The sequence below is a fragment of the Notamacropus eugenii genome, chromosome 5, assembly GCF_028372415.1.
Source record: "Notamacropus eugenii isolate mMacEug1 chromosome 5, mMacEug1.pri_v2, whole genome shotgun sequence".
Taxonomy (NCBI): domain Eukaryota; kingdom Metazoa; phylum Chordata; class Mammalia; order Diprotodontia; family Macropodidae; genus Notamacropus; species Notamacropus eugenii.
Genome location: NC_092876.1, coordinates 229,962,429 through 229,985,244, shown reverse-complemented (window position 1 = coordinate 229,985,244; position 22,816 = coordinate 229,962,429). Strand labels below are relative to the sequence as shown.

Here is a 22,816-nt window from a genome sequence, read left to right as displayed (position 1 = left end):
GTGTAGATTTCAGGTGGTTCATGATTTGGATTGGAAAAAAATGTTTCTTTATTTCCACTAACCTCTAAATGAAATTTGGTGTTTACTTCATTAGGAATGGAAGCAACATTATTCTGAGAAGATGTTTATAGACTTTATTAAATGACAAAAGGGGCCCATGATAAAAAATGAAAAGATCAACATCCCCTGCTGTAAGGAATATGGCTTAAAACAAGCAAGAAGATATGTAGAAACAAGTAGATAGTAACTAACTGTGTATCCCTGAGCAGGTCACTTAACTTCTAACTATCTCAGCTTCCTCAACTGAAAAACGGGAATGATAACAACTATGTTACATGGTTGTTTGGCAAGGATCAAACGAGATAATATTTGTAAAAATAGTTACTACAGTGCCTGGAACATAGTAGGTGCTATACAAATGCTTATTCTTCTCCTTCCCCCCTCTTCAGGGTAGTTAAGAGACTTGCTCAAGCTGTGTGACCCTGGGCAAGTCACTTAACCTCTAACTGCCTCTGAGCAGAGAGAGACAGAGAGACAAGAGAGAGAGAGAGAGAGAGAGAGAGAGAGAGAGAGAGAGAGAGAGAGAGAGAGAGAGAGAGAGAGAGAGAGACAGAGACAGAGAGACAGAGAGACGAGAGAGAGAGAGAGACAGAGAGAGACAGAGAGAGAGAGAGAGACAGAGACAGAGACAGAGAGACAGAGAGACAGAGAGACAGGGAGACGAGAGAGACAGAGAGAGAGAGAGAGAGACAGAGACAGAGAGAGTTGTTCTAGGGCACACAGGTAGGATTTATATCCAAGCCTTCTGACTCCAGAGTCCTTGTTCTTTTCATTGTGTTGTGTGAATCTGTAAGATTCTGTAATTTTATGGCCTGCAGAGCCATAAAAACTGAGAATTGAAAAAAAACCGATTTGCTGAAATGAAGGAAAACGACTGTGACAAAGGTTATTGAAAGTAAAATAAGTTCTAATTCTATTGCGATTTTTTTTTTGAAAGTGAAAACAGATTGTTTAACCAAGACTTACCCAACAACTAACTTTCAGGCACACTGAGAAAAATGTCACTCCCTAGGCATTCAGCTACACATTTGTCATATGTTTCTTTCTTGGAATAAAGGAAAAAAATTCTCTTTCTAGATGCTGCTTATCCAAACTTAGCTGCACTTAAGTAGTACGGCAGCAACACCACTTCTCCTGTGGGCACAGGGACCAGATATTGACCTCACTCTTTATAGAGTCTCCTCAGCAAGTAGTCGGGGAAGAGATTTTGTGTCACTAAAACAGGAGGTAGTAACAACAACATTTTCATTTGTGCAAGACTCATCCCTACTCTTCTGAGCTCTGCATTCTAGGAAAGGCAATTCTGCCTAACACTGAGCAGAAATGGAAGGAAAGCTGTTTCTCAATTTCAAGGAAAGCAATCAATATGCATTTATCCAACACTACGTGCTAGACACTGAACCGTGTGATCACTAAATAAAGGCAGAAATGATACAGTCCCTACCCTGTTCCTACCTCTGGGCTTCTGGCTTCCTTCTAGTCCCAGCTAAAATCCACAAGAAACTTTTCTTATCCCCTTGCCTCTGCTGATTACCTCCAAGGTATCCTACCCATATCTTGTGGTATGTAGCTGTTTGTCTCAAGCATTAGACTGTGAGCTCCTTGGGGGCAGGGAGTGGGTTGATTTTGGGGGTTTTTTTTTGCCTTTTTTCTGTGCCCCCAGTGCTTACTTAGCACAGTGCCTGGAACATAGGAGGCACTTAATAAATATTTTTTGACTTTATGGACTAAGGAATTTATATTCTCTTGGGAAAAACAATAGTTACATATAAAAATAAATATGATTTCATGAATATAGGGAACTCCTGCATATGGAGAAACTTCCTCTACCAATGAATGTCTGTACTTTCTCTGTAACCTATAATCTTAGAGTTGTCTAGACCAGTAGTGTCAAATTAAAATAGAAATGAGGCCCCTAATCCATACATAAGGATCCCTGTGGCAGCATATTAACTTAGAAAACCACATATTAACATTATCTATGTTCAATCATATTTTTATTTTCTCAAATATTTCCCAAATACTTTTATTCTAGTCCGGGTCACACTTCACAGCATTACTGGTGATACCTGACACCTTTTAGTGACATGCTGAATGTCACAAAACAAGGATGTGTAGAGATAGGACTTGACCTCAGGTCTTCCTGGCTTTGAGGTCAGCGCTCTATTAGGACAGGGAAAAATATCATCTGGACAAAGTGAATTCAAGGTAATTTCAGAGGGGAGCCCTGATGACTGAGAGGTTGAAGGGGAGGTGGGGATGATCAGGAAAAGCCCTCATTTAGAAAGTGTCACTTGAGGTATACCTTGAAGAAAAGTAGAGATTCTATGAAACAAAGGTAGAGAGGAACTGGGGATAATAAACTGTGCGAAATCATAGAGATGGGAGAAGGAATATCACATATGAGGAGCATCTAGCTAAGCTTGGCTGGAATGTAGTCTTTAGACAATTTAGATTGTGAAAGGCTTTAAATATCAACCAGTGGATTTGTGTTTTGTCCTGGAAGCAATGGGGAATCACTAGAGGTTTTTGATCAGGGCAATGTCATGGTTAGACATGTGCTTTAAGAATATTACTTTGGCAGTTAAGACTCTTGAAAGGGAATTCAGGCTTTTTAGAAAGAACAAAAACCTCTTGTGTCTCTATTGAGTTTCTCTATGCCTCATCTTTCCCTGTCCTGTTTTGTGGCAAGTACTGACAGGAGTTGGCCCTTCTCTTCTTAAGATTAAATACCTTTTTCAACCCATATTTCCCTTGTTTTAATTCAGTTTTGTAGGAGAATCAGCGCATCACTCATTATCCATGGTGTTAATTAAGCTGATTTTTTAACACTAAATTATTTCAGGAAAAAAGATTAGTTTACTCACCAGAGAGGAAATATACCAAGCCTTGTGGTGATGAACACTATTGCAAACATGACAAACATTAGGTCACACAGTTTTTGAAACTTGGCATAATTTGCCATTTTGGCAGCCTGTAGAGAGAAGAAATGTGGCATTAATTTAGTGGTACTGGCACGAAAAGCTTCTATCCGTATGCACAGATCTCCCCCAAGCCACGACTGACCAGCTGCATCATAATGCAGATGGACTTGAAGTGCCAGGCTTCAATATTTATAAACCATCCATGGTTTACAGGAGATATATCAGCCATCATAACTGAATATACTGATTCATTCAAATTTAACAAATTCTGCCATAGAAAAAGTTCAACCATAAGGTTGAGTTAAGATAAAGGGGAGGGTGAGACTCTTGGTGATATGGTGATGTATGACATGAGTATTTCATTAATTGCCATTAACTAATAATGGAGATCCAAGTACTGAAGTTACCAACACTGTCTGGAATCTTTTGGTTTTACTGACTCTTCCCATTTGTATTTAAATGTTTGCTTGTCCTTTTTATGGGCACAGTGACTGTAGTCCGGGAATATACTCCCTGACTTGTTATCATAAACTTTGAAACAAAGAACAAAAAGCCAAGATCTTCTCATTTCAATGAATCTCTCACAAGTCAACTTTAATTTCAATATTATTTCCTTTTAAAAGGAAGACTCATCAATGCTGAAAGTGACTGGTAGTGAGATGCACTCTAATCATTTAATAATGTGATTTTAGGGCACTTTCACTTTGCAAGTCAATCTACATATGGAGATGATACAGATGCTTTAATCTTGCATTCCTTAAATTCATCCATTTTGTGAAAAATTCATTAATGATCTAGATTAAACTACTATTATGGAAACATTCTACTTTGCTCCTGTGTATTTGTGCAAAAGCATAAAATGCATTCTCTTTTCATCTTGACCTCTCAAAATTCATATCTTCTTTCAAGGATGCTCAGGGGCCACTTCATCTGTTAAGCCTTGTCTGATCCTATCAGTTATCAGCACTCTCTGTCAATTTAAATTGTCTGATATAACTATATGTATATATATATAACATATATAATTATATATAAACATTATATGTATATACACACATATATATAAAAACACATATATACACATGTATGTATATGTTTGTGTATAGCTATATCTATATATCTATACATAGAACTCCTAGCAGAATGTAAAATCCTTGAAGTTAGAACCATTTGTATTCAAGAGTCTACCACAATAGGTGCTTCATTAAACACGAGTTGTTTGTTAATCAAACACTTCAGAAACAGTTAAGTATTTCAAGGTAAAAGTGGTGACTCATGTGAGACAATAAATGGTATATCTAGGACATGTTCCTACATCTTAAAAAGAAATCTTCAAGGATGTGAATGAAGGGCTATAAACTCAAGGTATCAATGAACTTATGATATCATCCTCCATTTTGTAGAGAGCTACCATTAGCTGAATCCATGCTCAAAGGCTTGTTGATAATATTTACATGAGTTGGCAAACAAGTGCAGTGTACGGCATTTATTTTTAATGCTAGCACTTAAAAGTGCTACAATTTCTCTGTTTTGAGTGAAACACAAAGGGATGAGAGAATTGCATAGGCCAAAGGAAATACTTATTAATGAAATGGCATCTAAGCAAACAAACTACTGATTTGTGGAATGGCTTGTTTCTGTTCTAACAAAAAGAGGGAGAATTAGAATTCTTTAAATTGAATGAAAAAATAAAAAGGCAACTTACTGCTTATTTCTGGCCTAACCAAAACACAGAATCTCTCGTGTCTTATGAAGCAAGTGGATTTTCTAGAGTGCCTTTTTATATGTCCAATGCCCATGCTGATAATGAAGTCTATTTCTTTTTAGACAATTTCTAACCCGCCACTATCTCTTTTCCACTATCTTTTTTGCCTTATCTCTTTTCCTGGTAAAAAATGGAAGGTTGCACAAAGAGGTTTTCAAGGCTGCAGGTTGCTGCTTGATTTCCCATCTTCAAAGGCGCTTAGGCTTTAACCAAATATCGAATGATTTTAAAAGAACTGTCCTTAGGCTTATTTCTTCCTTCGCAAAACATTATTATGAATATATTTTATTTTGGATTATTACCCAATAGAACTATCAACAAACATATCTTTTCTATTAGAATCAATTTTCTTTTATAAATCATGGGATTATGGAGCTTGAAGAGACTTCAGAGTCCATACAGTCCAATTCTCTGATTTTACAAAGGAGGAAACTTGGGCCCAGAGAAGATGAGTGACTTTTCCAAGACTGGTAGCAAGCATCAGATGTAGGATTTAAACTCTGATCTTCCAATTCCACTGCAAGCACTCTATTCCTTGTACCATAAATCACCTCTCAGATCAAATTCTTTAATAAATCACACTATATTTTTCAAGTACTGAAACACTGTCTTTATGATAGAGTCATTCCCTGGAATTTTGTCTCTGTATATTATATGTTATATATATTACATGTAATATATATTATATATGATACATATTTTATATATATAATTTTACAAATATTATACATTTGTATATCATATATTTTATATTATTTAAAGGGTATCTACTAGGTCTCAGGACCACTTTCTGTACCATTCACAGTACTGCAGCTAGTAGGAATTCATTAATATAACATAGATTCTAACGTGTTGGGTCCATCCACCTGAAATCTGTACTGAGGTACATTGATTTTTTTTCCTAGTTAGGAAATCTTCAATATCATGTTAAAAGTAAAGTATTTAATTAACTAATAAAACAAACTGAGTCTCTACTCTAGGAATTAAAAGACTAGGATAGAGTTTGAACACTGAGAGGCAGCATGTACAGTGTTAGATTTGGAGGGTTCAGATCTCATCTCTCCTACTTGCTCCCTATTCAACCTTGGATGAATCACTTAATTTCTCTGGGCCCCATTTTTTTTTTTAATTGTAAAAGGAGGGTCTAGTTTAGAAGATCATTGAAGTTCCATCCAGCATGAAATCTGTGATCCTAGAAATTATTCAGTAGATATTAGGGATAAATACCATGCATTGGGAGGAAAACAAAACCAAAAAACCTCCATGAATATATTCCTATTTAACAGTGAGAATACTCACTGAACGTTAGTGTGATGTATGTTTGTGCGAGTTATAAACTAATATCCTCACAGGTATTTTTCATAATATATTCATATTAAGAATATATTACTTATGGATATATTACTTGGGGGATACCTCACTTCTAACATTTATATACAATTTGACGCTTGAGAATAAATCATACTCTGAATACTGCAAGTTGATATTTAAATAGGTAATAAGAACTACAACCATTCTATAACCCTTTTCATGTATAGTACCCTCTTTAAGAACTGAGAGAAAGGGGACTGAAAAAGGAAAGCACTGTTGGGAACATTATGATTCCTAATGCATTGTTACAGTAAAGGAAACAAAGCCTAGTCAATTATGAGTAGGAAAATCATAAAAAATTATGAGCAGGAAACCATAATTATGATTTCCCCATTGAAATATCTTTTAATTGCAAGGGTAGAACAATAGAAAAAAGTTTCATGACACTTTTAATAAAGAACCCTGACATGATAAAATATTTATTGTATAAAGCTTTTTATTCACTGAATTAGAGATGCATTTGTTTAAGCTGATGAGGAAATGCTCTGAAGTTTCAAAGAAAGAATTGCTTGTAATGACAATATTTTCCAAAATGCCAGCTTCTCAGAACACAAAATAACTATGGCTTGCTTGGTCAGCTTACTGAATAATGTGCTTGCTTTCCAATGTTAAAAGATAACCAAGGGCTCTCACCTCCAGCAGAGCATCAGCTGAATCATGAAGACACAGGACCAGGGTCCCCACTCGGGCCATATTGTTGACATATGAAAAGGTGATCAGGGAGATGCTTGCAAGGTGATGCAGGAACATAATAACAAAGTCCTTTAGGAGAAAAAAACCACATTGATATTAGGCCTTAGCAATAACATAGCATCCCCACGCCCATTTAATGTGCTGCATCATGTTGTGCTCGGTAGAAGGTTCATTTTGATATTCCTAGAGTTTATAACAGTCCCAGGGGTCTTGAATGACCTGAGCAGGATAAGCTGCATGCCCTGGGAATATACAAAGATAGGAAACAAAGGTTTTGTGAACATTCCCCAATTCTAACTCGATGAGTCAAACTGTATGTGAATGCTGGAAGTGAGACATTCCCAAAGTAATATGCCTTATGTATACTGTGTAGGAGTTGAGTGAAAAGAGCTTTGGATATGGACTGGGAAAGCCTAGGTATGAATCCCAGATCTGACCTGAATTGTTTGTTTGGCCTGAGGCTGGCTAATCAGTTTACCTCACAGAGGTTTAGTTTACTCATTTGTAAAATGAGATTGCTTGTTGGATTGTATGAGCTCTTTCAGTTCTAAAGTTCTGTGACTCTTCTTTCCATACATTTTGCTGACTGCATTAATTCTCATGGATTCCCCTATTATCTATGCAGATGACTCCCAAATCTACAGATTCAACCCTGATCTCTCCTGAGCTCCAATCTCTTACTTTCATCTCTCACAAATGCTGGCTTCACAATTCTACTTGGACATGGGAGGCATGTCAGATGTGTGGACTTATCTGAAACTCAACACATGCAAAACAGAATGCATCACCTTTCTTCCTCAACCCTACATCTCCTAACTTTTCTTTATGTGCTGAGAGGAGCACCTGTTCTTTTCAGTACCAGGTACAACCTGGGTCATTCTTGTCCTTTCAATCCCTCACATTCCCATACCTGACTAATTGCCAATACTTGTCCATTCTACCTACTCAACATCTCAGATCCTACACCTTCTCTCTACTCATACCACAATAATCCTACTCCTGGCTCTCATCCTCCATCATCTGGACTACTGCAACAGCTTCCTGCCTGTTCTTTCTACATTTCATCTCTTTCCTCTTTAATTTGTTCTTCCCATAGCTGCCATGTTGAAATTCCTAGAGCACAGATTTGATCCTGTCATTCTTCTGCTTAAGGAAAGTTGCAATTAGGCTAAACTACAAACTCTTCTCTTTGGCACTTGAAATCCTTCACAATCAGGCTTTAGCCAGTTTTTCTAGTCTGATTACACATTATCCCCCTTCATGCACTCTATGATCTTCTGCTCTGCTTACTATCCCTATATACAATATTTCATTTTTGTGCCTGTCTTTATAAAAGCTATCACCTACCCATTACTAGATGGAATTTTCTCTTTCATCACCTCTGCCCTAGGAAGCCTTTGCTCCCTTCAAGTGTCAGTTTGAATGCCATTTCTTTTGAGGGGTCTTTCCTGATTCCCTTCCCCATTTAGGATCCCTCAAGCACTGTGTATTTATCCTATATTTACTTTGTTTGTGAACATCCTTTATTTTCCCAATATAATGTGAGCTCATTGAGGGTGGGAAGTGCATCAGTTTTGTATCTATCTAGATAGGGCCTAGGACAGAGAAGATACTTAAACAATGCTTATTTATTGATTGTCTATGATGTCATGATTCCTTTTTGGTCTACCTGGTATCTAGCGTTATGGTAAATATCATCAAGGAACTATGTATGGATAAAAGAGAATAGTAAACAAAATACTGTAATTTGATGTAGTCCCAATTAAGTGATCTCAAAAAAATCTTGGTAGTAGAACTTATGCTGGGGATGGAAGCTCAATTCCAGGTGGACAGTCTCGGGTGGGTAAAGGTGGGAACTTCTAAATCTTAGAGTTCTCATGAGGCCCCCCCAGGAAACGACTGGGAATCGAGGTGAACCGAGCTATCTCGTGTATTTCCGCCTCTTCCCATGAGAAACGTGATGGGAGAGAGCTCTCCCCGCCCTCGAGATTGTCCCGGATCTGGGCACACTATTGTTATCTAACAGCACGGTATTCAGATGCAAACTATGCTGCTGGAGAGTTTAAGTAGGATCAGGAAAGCCTGAAAGCGCTCTTGGGCGGAGGGGCGTGGAGCGGACAGGACAACAAGGCTCCACTTTTCCTCTCTCCTCTCTCCCCTCCCCCTCTCTCCCCACTTATACTTCTACTTCCAATCTCTTATTGTAAGATCTTTGCCTCCTTGGGAGATCTTTCTCTTTCCCTCCTAAGGAAGAATTCCCCTGCACTTGTAACTAGACCCTGAAATAAAGCTCAACCCTTGTTCGACTCTGGAACGTCCTTTCTCTCATACGAGCATCCGGTTTGGCCAACCGAAGACCTCAGGATAGAGGTAAGAAGACTCGGGTAGCCCTCAGGCCTCTAGGCCTGGAAAACTTAGACTAAAATATAGTCTAAAACTCCAGTACTTTGCTTTTTTGTGACCTCCAATGACTAAATCCTTGGTTTATAAAATTATTTTTGTCATTTTAAGAAAGAAAATTACTATGACTCATTATTATAGGAGAAAGAAAAATGATTCATTAGAAAATGTAGAATCTACAAAGTCATGATCACAGTAGTCCCAAAACTGAATCATTGCATATTAAAGCTTGAAAGGACCATGTATTCTCCATATAAGGAAACTAAGAGACTCAAGTAAAATGACTTGTGTAAGATCATACAATGACAAAATCTGGATTAGAATTTAGTCTCCTTTCTAGTGGATTTCTATGGCATGACTAGCCTCTTAATATCATGTTGTTTCTCTCTTAATAAGCAAAAACAAACTGTTTTGTTCAGAAAATTTTGAGGACCAGACCACAAATCTGGACTAAAAATCTAATGTAGCATTTTGCTCAGTCCCCATCTATACTCTGAGTTTCCTTGAAACTTTGCCTAAACAAAAATTTCCCTTCATTCATTTCACTGGTACTTCACTTTTTCACTTGAAGTAGAAAGGGGCAAGAGTGGGTAGTTGGGAATGCTGGACAAAGGGATGTGACCGAAACAGCTTTTAAAAAGCAAGGCTGCTGGAGCCAGGATGGCAGAGAAAAGGCAAGGACCTTGCCTGAGCTCTCCCTAAAGCCCCTCCAAATACCTTTAAATAATTATATAAAACAAGTCTTGGAGTAGCAGAGCCCACAAAACAATGGAGTGGAACAATTTTCAAACCAAAGACAACTTAGAAGGTCAGGAGGAAAGGTCTCTTACACCTGAGTGAGAATAGAACACAGTACAGCACAGGCCCCACCAGTGCAGACCAGGCCATAGCAAACCAGGAGTAGGCTTTGGAAGCCTCTGAATCAGCATCAGCAACAGCTTCTTCAGGAGCTCTCAGCCCACATGCAGTAAAGGGATCGAACAACTGATTAGAAGGAGATCACAGGAGTCTTTTTGCTAGCTCTGAGGCAAGACTCTGTTGCTTTGCCCATACCTGGATCTGAGTTTCATGAATGGGAGTCCCAGGGTGAGAAGCAACACTAGCATAGCAGAGCTTGTGGCCACAGTGGAGGGAGGACTCTCCTCATAGTTCCAGGACAGAAAAAATTCTTGTGGTCACTCACAGACTAGAACAAATGCCAGGAGAGTAGTAAATGCACCTCTCCTTAGATCATACCACCTTGAAAGACCTGAAAACTTACAGGTCCCTAGAAGTCTCTCTGAAAACAGCTGCACAAAAACCCTAAAGCCTGGGATACTATGCCCTCCACTCTGGAAGCAGAGCCCTACTATAACAAAGAGTTAAAAGTCAAGTTATAGGATGGGAAAATGAGCAAACAAAAGAAAAAATTCTGACCATAGAAAGTTACTATAGTGACAAAGAAGATCAAAACACACACTCAGAAGATAACAAAGTCAAAGCTCCAAAACACAAAACCTTCATGAAAAATATGAATTGGTCTCAGGCCATGAAAGAGCTCGAAAACGACTTTGAAAATTGAGTAATAAAGGTAGAAGAAAATTGGGAAGAGAAATGAGAGTGATGCAAAACAAATCATTTAAAAAGAGCTGGGATGATGGTATGGTGGTATGATCTAAGGAGCACTTACTACTCTTCCCTTCCCTTCCCTTCCCTGCCCTGTCCTAAAACCTTAAACCTAACGCACTCTGAAACTGGGACTCTAATGGGCCCCTGCCTAAGGGTTCCTACCTTTAAACTGATTATCAATCATAACTGTTGCAGTTTCCCACCCAGCCTGATGTCTTTCTTCTTTGCCTCATTAAAGGGGCCATTCCCTTGCTACTTCTTAAACAGGGCTATTCAATGAATGGGCATTGCTTCACCCTAAGTGAGTACCTGCAACCTTGGCCTAAAGGGGCCAAGGCTGCCCATTGCATCCTGAGCCATCTCCAGTCATCTTGAGGAATATCAGGTCACTGGATTCAGATGGCTGTGGAGGACAAGTGAGGCTGGTGACCTGCACAGCCCTTCTTCACTCAAAACAAAGTCAAGTGCAAGTCATGTTATCATTTCTCTTATAGCATGGTCTTCTTTGGCAACAAAGGATGAACACAATCCCATCTAAAGGTTACAGGATAAAGGAGGGGCTCTTGAATTCATTTATTTAGCATCCTTTCACTAGAAGTTAATGACAATTCATTAGCAGCATATACTGGACTACACAATTCAGTATTAGGACAATTTCTGCAAAACATTTGGCCAGCTGAAGTAGATTTGGCCAACAGACTCACAATAACAATAGCTCCTTAAATAAGCTCCGAAGGTATAAAGGAGGAGAAAGGAGAAGGGGAGAGAGTGAGGCACTGTTTCAAATCGTCTCCAGCATTCTTGTTTGCCCAAGCTTAACATGCACATTTTTAAGTCCCATCAGTCCTGTAGCTAATCAAAACATTTCCCACGACTCCCATTGTTCAGTTGAGGATGCCTGCTTTTAGCTGCCTGAAAACAATAAAAGAATTTATCTTGTTCTTTAATTTAAAATGAATAAATATAAATTGATTAAAACATTCACCGAGACTTACGAATCATGCTGCAATTATGTTTTCTTGTTTATAGCTGATAAACATCAGTAAACAATGCAAAGTTCATGGCAATAAAGTTCCTATAAAAGCATTGTTTTCAGACATTGTACACGTATTGCCTGTAAACATAAATCCACAGATACTAGATTACAAGTGACTTTTGTATGTAAGTCCCCAGGCACTGGAATTTTTTTTTTTTTACATTATTGAAGGGATTCTGGGAGGAGGCAGGCTCAAAAATTCGCCTGTGGCAGAAATTTCATTTTCAGTACCAAGATCTATCAATGTGAATGTGACAAAAGAAAACAAATAAAGCTCTTGGAGTTTTAGAACATTAAGCTCCTTAAGGGGGCATCACACAATGAAATATCATTTCTAAAGAACTTGCTCTTCCACATTTATGTGCACTCAGCCCCAATTCCTTACCCCCTCCACCCTCTCCTGTAACTCTAGTATACATTAGTTTGGTTAAAGTCTGCATTTGATTGAAATTACAGTCTTAAGGCAAATTATTAGTTTGAATCCTACAAAACTGGAATAGGAAGATACAGTCTTTCTAGCCCGATGGTGGGTAATATCATGAAGAACGATTACTATGTATAAACATTCAGGGTGTGGTTGAAGATGTCTGTAAATGTCTGAGTCCATATTTGAACTCATGTCTTCCTCACTCCAGGTCAAAGTATCACCTATATGCTTCTAATAGATCGTCAATCAATTCAGGAACCAAAAGGGTCAACACAGCTTAAAATGACTCTAACCCATTTCTGCAAAGCATGGTAATAGTATAAAAATTGGAATCTTTGGCACCATCCAGAAATACATGATTTTTTCTTAACTCAAGCAGATCATATTTTTTTCTTTCCTATAATACAATTACTTGGTCAATTTTAGATACAGCAGGGCACAGTGATTTTGGAATAAAAAATTCTAATACCAATTGTACATTGAGTTTGCTGTCAATCAGTGTCAATAAGAATGCTCAATATATATGCTGCATGGACTTAAATATATATGTATATACACACATATGTAATATGTACATATATATGACTAAGACATAAGGGATGGTGACCGCCCATTTTCCAATTCCACTGAGGTAAGGAAGAGGTATTGACTGCAATCAAACATGTGATGGTGGGGACTTAGAAACATGAGAAGTTACTGAGGGAACATGGGGAATTTAGGGAGATAGATTGTTGGTAAGGAGGGAGAAAGGCTTTTTATTTGTGAACAAGGGCATATAAAAGAAAAATAGCATTGTCAACAATTTTTTATTTATCCATTTTTGTCCCTTCACTACTTAATTTTCCAACTGAATTAGGCTTGACTTATTAATACTTGTACTTTTTAGTCTACTCAATTCAATGTCAATATTTAATGAATATAATATAAATATTTTTTAAAAATGAAAGAGGGCAGGACTTCTAAAATTAGGAGAGTTCCTCATCTGTTATGATTGTTTAACTCTATTTCAGACTAAATGTAAGGAGATGAAATGATTAGAGAAGGGACTGAGAAGGGACCTTATAGACAATCTAGTTCAGAGGTACTTAAACTTTTTTTGTGTCATGAATCCCCTTGGTAATCTGGTGGGACTTATGTTTTTAATAATGTTTTTCAATGCATAAAATAAAATACATAGAATCACAAAGGAAAACAACTATATTGAAATGCAATTTTAAAAATATTTCAAATAACAAATCCATGGACTGTAGGTTAAGAACCTCCAATCTAGTCTAACCCTTCACATGGCAGTAGGGGAAAAGGAGAACTTCACAGGTTAAATTATTTTCCACTAGCCACATAATTAGTTAGTAGCTGAGCTGGGATTAGCTCATCAGGTCTCCTAACTTCTGGTTGACTGTTATTTCTACTACTCCGTGACATTATGAATGCTTATGGATCATTTATTAAAACCAAGACTCAAAAGGACAGCATAGTAAAGACAATTTGTAAATTGTAAACCAACCAAATGGTTGCAGATAGAAATTTGTTAACTATGGAATTGCTTAGTATCAAAGAACATGAAGGAAACTTTGGATAATATCCGATCCCTCATAGCAACTTGTATGGGTACAAGTCTTTTAAACTATCTAAAAAAATATGATTATTTGGGAGTGTTACATTCAAATGACCTACTACACAGACTTTGAAAGGTATTGTACCACACTGTGGTACAATATATCAGAAAAGTAATTACAGACAAAAATCCTCAAATTTAGAATTCTTTCTCATACTTACACTTATTACATTCACCTTAGAACAAATATTTATGGCAAAACTGTAAATCAATGAAAAGGAGAAGGTTGGGGATCATTAGTCTATTTGTGAGTACTGGGAGGTATTACTCAATTTCAGTGTCTCTGTTCAGTCATTTTAGTCATATTCAACTCTTTGTGACTCCATTTCTGGTTCTTGTCACAAAGATACAAATGGCAAGGAGTGATTTGCCATGTCCTTTTCCAGCTCGTTGTAGAGATGAGAAAACTGAGGCAAACAGGGTTAAGTGATTTGTCCAGGGTCACACAGCTAGTTAAGAGTCTGATGCTGGATTTGGACTAAGATATCCACTATTCCACTTACTCAATTACCTGACTTTCAAGAATTGAAACCATTAATATTACTTCATTCAAGCTATACCTAAACTCAAATTTGTTTCAATACCTTTTTTCATGAGATCATATTTCTTTATCTCTGAACTTTTAATTAGTCATATGTCATATTCAAATATTATATTTATCAATGATGAAATTCAAGAAATTGGTAAGCTATTTCAAGACATTTTAAATGAATTTTCCTTGATTTCACCATGGCCTTTTTTTCAAGTATCATTTTTAAGTGCTTAAATTGATTTTGTTTGACTATAAAGTCCTTTTCTATGCATGATTCTGACCCTACCACTCCCAATTTCCAAAATAAAACACAACGTTTCCCATATTAGAATGAAAAAAATATTCTTCCCTGCCTCATCAGGACTCAGATATAGACTTTGTCTTTTAACAAAAGCAGCAGTGTTCAAAAGGCTCTCCCAAGATCAGTAAATAAGCCTTAAGAGAAGGGCAAGAGGAAATGATTTACCCATTCTAGTTCTGGCATATTTGAAGGTGTGTATATCAAGAAGAAATATTAGTTGTTTTTACCAAATTGGGGAATATGGGTTGAAACTTATCTACTCTGGATCATATAAAATCTCATTTCATACCAAGACAGTGTAGTTTTAACCACTGGATGTTTAGAATCAACCAAACTGGAATAAGACAAATTTAAGTCAACAAACAGTGAACTAAGGGCAGAATCTGGCATACTTGCACTCTTCAGTGAATTCTTTTACTTGAGATTAAGAGATAGAACTGCTCTTTGATTTTTAAGAGTCAACATAAATTACCCTACTATGTGAACTGTTCTAATGCTCAACAAATCTAATGGAATTGTGATTCACAAACACCAGAAACAGGGTATACAGCTCTGGGGACATTCTTCAGGAAGCCATAATGTGAACAACCTGGTGACCATCCAGATTAAAGCAACTATGGTAAGTGAAGGGGGAAAAGGGTACAAAGGCTATATATAGGAATTGGAATTTTTCAATGTGAGGGTCAGGGAGAAGATCAAAATCAATAAATAATGACATTTACTACCAAATTCAGTCCATTAAAGCTCTCTTCCTTGAAGTTTGATGTTTTATTGGGGGGGGGAAGAAGTAGTAGAGGGGGTAACAGCATGTAATATAAAGCACTTTACTTTATCAAGTGGGAATATTCCATTACTCTAGTATACCTAGGAACTCATCAACATTTATATTCTTTTTAAAGCAGCCACTTTTCATTTTTATCTCTGTATGCCAATGAGGTAAGTTATGGTCATGTCTATATGTTACAAGATGTCTATATGTTACAAGGGAGGATGTAGGATTGAGGGAGAATGGTAGGATTTCAAAGGAAAAGGCCCTCAAAGTTGGTGTGGATAGTATTTCAAAGTTCAAGTCCCCAGCCTACAGAACTGATAGGAAAATGAATCCAATGGGAGTTGGAGAACGCTGATGAATGAAAGCCTTCTCTCAGGCAGCAGCTAGAGTGTAAAAGTTTCTTTACTTCATGCAAAATGGAAGGTTTTACACTGGTGGTATGGTATCTGGTAGCCCTACGACATATAAAATGACTCCGTGTAAAAGGGGCATTGTGCCTTCTCTGACTTGAAAAATTTTTCCATGATGGCCATATCTGCTACAACGTGAGTATCCTCTCCATGTAGAAAAAGAGAAACACGGTCATGGTGTTTAGGCGAACCAGACCTACATCCTTATTCTATATTCAACAACTATATCCTGATAAATTAAATAAGCTGATTTTTAAAAATAACCCACTTGCATTTGCCTTGTCAGTCATTTTTGCCATCACAATACTTGGTTTGTCTCCCTGTTTCCTAGTACCCTAGCACCCAACATAGTTCCTTAGACACTGTAGGAATTTCGAAAATCTTTGCTAAATGAAATAAAACTTTAGGTGACCCACTTTAATCACAGAATCATTGGATTTTTAGAGCTGGGCAAGATCTTAGTATTTGTTTCAATCTCATCATTTCACAGTTGAAAAAAAAATGAGGCTCGGAGACTTGCTACTGATCACACAGAGGTGGAAAAGCCCAGATTTAACCACAGCCCTTCTGACTCTCAGTTCAGTTCATGTTGCATCTAACTCCTTTAAGACATCCTAGAAGGAAAGGATTATTTTCACCTTTACAGTGCGTTACCTTTATGGATACAACATTACTTTGTATTTTGTTAAGTATGTTATTACTTTACAGCTCTTGGAAACATATATATAACTGAAATAAAAATTGACTGTATGAACATTTATCTAACTTTTCTTCCATGCAACTTCTACAGTACCATTTCAAGATTAAGATCGCATAAATTTTTCCACTATAAACTGTTTGCTTAGTATTTAATTTTAATTGATTTTAGTGCTATAGAAAATAACACTGCTAAACAAAATTCAAGTTGGACATGACACAACCATTTTCAAGAATTGTCAATTCTCTTTTTATACCACCAATTAATCCATCAGTTAGTATTTATTAAGCAGCCATTATGTGCCAGGAGTGGGATACAAAAACAGAAATTATAGTCTCTGTCTTTCAGGAGTTTGTGGGGTGGCTTTTTTTTTCAGGGAAGACAAAATGTATGTATGCGTACATAAAATAAATACAAGATAATTTTTTTTTAACTGAGGGGGAGTGGGAGCCACTAGTACTTATACAGATTAGGAAAGCCTTCAATGTAGAAGGAGGTACTTGGGCTGAATTTTGAAGGAAATCAGGGGTTCTACTAAAAGAGGAACAGATAGGGGGGAGAGCATTTCAGGCAGGAAGGACAGATTGTGGAAAGGCACAGGAAAAGGAGAAACTCAAGGAGGTCATTTTGGCAGAACTCTAAGAATGTGAAAGAGAGTAACATAAAATAAGGCTGGAAAGGTTGGCCATAGCCCAGTTGTGAAGGATTTTAGATCCCAAATAGAAGAGTATATATTCGATCCTTGGAGTAATCATTGGCCACTGAAGTTTAATGAGAATACTAATTGAGAATTGAGAACATTATTATTGAGAATACTAATTGCTATTACAGAGAATACCAATTGTTAGAGCAAAGGGATTCCTCTATTAGGAAACTACTGTGGGTCTTCCTTCGCTCAGTAACCCACAAAATGTATCTTGCTTTCAAATTGTATTAACAGCTTGCTTCTTTGGCTAGGAGTGCAATGTATAGAGTGGTGGACCCAGAGTCAGGAAAACTTGTATTTAAATCTGGTCTTTGACACTTTCTGGCTGTGTGACCCTGGGCAAGTCACTTAACCTCTGCCTACTTCTTTTCCTCAACAGTAAAATAGGGATAACAATAGCACCTTCCTCCCAGAAGGAAAGTTATTGTGAGGATCAAATGCGATATTTGTATTTAGCATGGTGCCTGATGCATAGAAGGTACTTAATACATACTTATTCCTTTACCTTCCCCCTATTCATTTAATATTGTTCATTGTCAGTTGTCCCTCATATTTCTGTGTCATTCTGTAATGTTTTAAATTATAGGCCCCCAAGGTTCAGAGGAAAGGCTTTTGTATATGGTTTTTAATAGCACTTAGCATGATGTTGTCATGTGTACATAAGTATTTAACAGTTCTAATAATTGCAATAGAAGTGGCTTTATGAGCACTTATAATAATATCACTTAGCATTCTAGGGGCATGTTCAGCAATTCCTGTCAAGGAACAACGACATAGAGAATAAAAGGTTTTTGCCCATTTCTGAAGACAAAGATAGCTATTGCAAATCTGTCTAGGTACTCAGGTAATCCACCTGACACCAGACAAAGCCTTCCAGTTGAAACCACAAGGGAAATTTGACAGAAGTCAGAATCTAATTAGAGATGGTCCAAGATGCAGTCGTCATTCTCTTCACTCCTGCTGAAAAGAAAAGCTGTAGGATTTTATTTGACTACAGGTGGTCAAAATCTTAGTTTTACAGTTCAGTTAGAAGCAAAATCCATTATACAGCAAAGTGTCCCCCAACCCCATACCATCAACCTACATCTTTTCTCTTTTCAGAGGAAAGAATATCCCTGACAACTAGAGTTTTTCAAATCATAATTCGCCCTAATGAAAGTACAGTTTTCAAAGCTCACAGTTCTTACTTTTATAAAGATTCCCCCGGACATAAAGTGAATTAAATCATGTATTGAAGCTTTTGTCACATCCTGAGAATAATTATAATATACTTCACCTTTTCTCATTATTGGTCATGGCTACTCATCTAACCCCTGATGTAGAGGCATAGTTTAGCAAACACATCCTTCAGTCAGGATGCTTCATTCCCCCTTCCTTCCTTCTTGCCATTCAGTATCCCTCAGTCTCTCTTCCTAGGGATGGGAGTTAGTCTTATCACTATAGCAAGAATTAGACTTCACTATCTGAAATAGATCAGTATGTCTTCTGTGACTTCATAGAGATCCCAGAATCAGACACCATTACGCATGGGCTCTTGGGAGCAAAACTATTAGTCTGTCCCAATTCAAGGAACACAATTTCGAAGGGATATGACTACAGTGCTAGTATTACTCAATAATTTAATGGACAGTGTTGGCCCTATTGGCTAAGAATAAGAAAAATGTCAGCAGTGTTGGCCTACAAGTAACAGAAATGCCCCCTGACCCAAAATCATACAGTTTTGCTTCTGTGTTCCATATTTTTAATTCATGGAATCATAGCGTCCTAGAATATCAGAGTCAGACAAGGACGTAGCCTCAGAGTTACAGGCTATCTGATGCCTTCCTTAGACATATTAACAATTGCTACCTTCCTGTTCCCACTGCTCAAATACCTAATCCCCCTTACTGTAGAAGCATTTATAAGTCACTTATTTAGTCTTATTTATTTAATCATCAGTTATCTTCATGATACTCCATTTCCTTGTCCAGCTTGTTTTCACAGATGAGGAAACTGAGGCAAGCAGGACTAACTGATTTGCCCAGGGTCACACAGCTAAGTAAGTGTCTGAGACTAGGTCTGAGCTTAAGCAGATGAGTCTTACTGATTCCCAGCCCAGGGCTCTATCCACTACACCACCTAGCTACCCCAAATTCATCCTTAATAATAGTATGATTCTTAGCACTCTTCTCTCCTCACCCATTTTCACCACTCCATAAACATCACTATAGGATAAGGGGGCCACACAAGACCAAGAACCACTTAATATTTTTTTTCTTTATCTTATGGTTTCTGTGGCCAAGAAATTCATCATCTGGTGACTTCCCCACATGTGCTGGGATGCTCCAGAACAGTTCTGCTGATCCTCAGATATCATAATTGGAATGTCACTGGAGCATACTCAAAGTGTTTCTACATGGTAGAGTTTCTACATCAACATCATAGCTTTTAAGAAATTAAGGTTACCTCCAAGCCATGAGGAAGCATAGAATGTGGACTTTGTGGAGGTCATTTTGGTTCACACCAGCTAGGTGGGCGCAGCGCATAAAGTGCTGGAGCTAGGATCAGGAATACCTGAGGGTATCCCTACGCAAGTCACTTAAAGTCTATATGCCTCAATTCTTCATGTGTAAAATGGTGATAATAGTACCACCTACCTCCCAGGGGGGTTATGGGGATCAAATGAAATACTAACTATAAAGTACTTAGCACAGTGCCTAGCCCATAGCAAGTGCATACAAATGTTAGACACTATTATCATTATTGATGCAAGCAAGGTTGCATTATGTGAAATTGGCCTAACCTCTTTCATTTAAACCAACAAATTGAATGAAATCTTAAGCTCAAGTTTTATTTATGATTCCCTAAAAAAAACTACATAGAAATAACTCAAATGAAATCAAGAAACATCTGTTGGGTCCACGTTTGTCGGTTGTATACTTCTTTCTTAGAGCAACAGAGGAAATGTGGGTTCTAGGTGGAGAAGTGAATATTTGTGACAGCCAAGGCCTCTGTATCAAACATATAGAATATTATAATTCAGCACCTGTTTCCTTCTTTCCTTATCTCTTTCACTCACCCATACTCATATTCAGGAAACCATTAGAGCCTGACTTTGCACTCTTAGGTCTGGATCATACCTGAAGATTTAGACTGGACAGTTCTAAACACATTCTAAGACATCAATTTTTCTAGGAGTCCTTTTCTTGTCCCACAGGATACTTTGAGTGTCTCAGGAATCCTCCAAGGAAACTGGAAAACTGTCTCACTTTAAATCAGCCAAATACAGAGTAGAACCTCTTTATAAAACATTGGAACACCTGAGCCCTTTAAAATAAGTACCCACAACCCAACAAGCCTAGATGTAACGGTATCCAGGAAAACAGGTCTCGCTTCAGTGTTGTCATCTGCAGATATTGGCTCAATGTGGCATGAAGAGAGTTGCACAGCCTAACCCTGCCATCTTCCTCAGAACAAAAAACAGTAAGCTACTCTTGAGTCTACTTTTCTCAGGGGTTTGTGCAGTGATGAGTTATCTCCTTATAAAGACACTTATATGGTAGTATTTTGGCACCATATCTAATCTTTTATTGCACATGTAAATTATTAGTTAAGCTAGCCTTTGAACAAAACCCTATAAAATTCTCCAATAAAACACAGGTCTCTTACTGAAAAAATAGTCCTTTCATTCAACTACCAACCTGGAAATATCAGTTCTAAATTATAATGGGACCCTCCTCTTCACAGATGTAAACATTATAAAAGAATAATCTCTTTCTCCATGCTTGTTTTCACAAGAAATAGTGACAGAAGAATGGGACATGAATCAGCCACAGCTTGGTGTAATAGATAGAGAGCTAGCTTTGGAGTGAGGAGGACCCAAGTTTGAATTCAGACTCTGACATGTACTAGCTATGTGACCCTTAGCAAATCTCTTAGTTTCTGCTTCTTTACATAGAGACTGCAGATGAAAACAATAACACCTACTGCACAGGGTTGTTATGAGAGTTAAAAAAAGAGGTAAAGTGCTTTGCAAACATTAAACTATTATATTAGTACTCTTTTTATTATTATGAGAGTCAGGACTCTGTGCCTCAGCAAGAACCTGACAAAGGTGAAATGCTATGCCAACCATGAAGCAGAAAGGTAACAAAGCCACATTACTCTTTGTAATAGTGGTCCATTATCTGCATTTACTGCTTGTATAGAAAACAGTGCTAATGTTATATAGGAGCGAATAAGTGACATCTTTCCTTTTTCCATGGAGATCAGCAGAAATAATCTAAAGTGACTTCATTTTGACAAAAAAGATGAATATAAAAATGGAGAAGTAGAGAGCTTACTGGGCATTTCATCTCCCTAAAGAAGACCTAAAGATAACTTAAAGAAATGTTATTGTTGTTTGTCCTTCATTCCCGGAGAAGACTATGACATCAGGAAGGTGAAACTTAAGGAAATAAAGACATTTTCTAAGACCCATTGGTGGAAAGCTCATTAAAGCAGAAAAGATAGACATCTAGGTTCTATCAGAAGAAGGAAGGATGCATTGCAAATGGCAGCACTAGAACTGACAAGTAAGAAATGTTGCCATTCCATTGCACTATTTAGCCACAGATGGCATATCAAGCTTCGAAGAAATGGCTGGCCTACCTTAACCATCATCTTTCTGCCTCTCTGTTATAAGGAATGAAACCCTAGAAAAATTTCTCATGAGAGTCAGTGTTTCTATTGGGCTAAAACAAAAAAAAATACAAGTTGACTTTACCAGCTGAGCCCTGGAACTCTGCCATACGCAATCTGCTGAGAAGTATCTGAAAATGTCCAGAATTCACTGGCCATATGCCCAGGCCTTCTAGCCAAACAGCAGTTTAGCTAAAAGGGCACAAGGTTTAGACACAAGCAAGCTGTTCAGAGCTCCAACACTGTAATATTCATTAGCGCCTCTTTTGAAAACTCAGAGGCACAAAAGACATTTTCATTGTGAAGAGGTATGAGAGGACACATAATTAAAAAAAAAAAAGTATGCCCTGAAAAAGGAAAAAAAATGATAAGGATATTATCTCCACTTGTTACTTCAAAAAGAAATTTTGCTTTCTTATTTTTAAAAAAACTCAAAAGGTTTTATATACTATTGTTCTATTTACTGGATTATTCAAATTAAAGTCTTCAGACAAAATGGTTCCAAATAGGTTATGGACTTCCCTTTGGGAAGATTAATAGCAATTCTCATCTCTACACATAAAGCACTAAGACAAAGAGAAATAAAGCAGTTAAACTATGCTATGGCATATGCTAATATTGAAAAAAAAAGTTGGTCCTTCATTTATGGAGTTTGGGTTTAATATGAGAATAGATTGATATTTAAAGACAACAGAGAGAAAAGTAGAGAGAAAAACATCTCCAAAAGTAAGAGGTTTTTTTTGAAAGTTAAAGATGTCTTTTGTAGGAAATTGAGATCCTAAATCCAAAAGTGATATCTAAATGTCTACTGATGATCATATTTAAGAAATAAATATACTC

At 37.3% G+C, this 22,816-nt stretch overlaps 1 protein-coding gene across 2 annotated transcripts in view; it reads right to left on the bottom strand.

Annotated features, from left to right (window-relative positions):
* CERS6 (ceramide synthase 6) overlaps positions 1-22,816 on the bottom strand; it is a 291,305-nt gene that overhangs the window by 53,517 nt on the left and 214,972 nt on the right. For both annotated transcript variants that reach the window (XM_072612222.1, XM_072612221.1), the window contains exons 7-8: positions 6,754-6,882; positions 2,928-3,034 (exon numbers count right to left, since the gene is read on the bottom strand). In XM_072612222.1, coding sequence (XP_072468323.1) covers positions 2,928-3,034; positions 6,754-6,882 — 236 coding nt within the window. The remainder of the gene's footprint in view (positions 1-2,927; positions 3,035-6,753; positions 6,883-22,816) is intronic.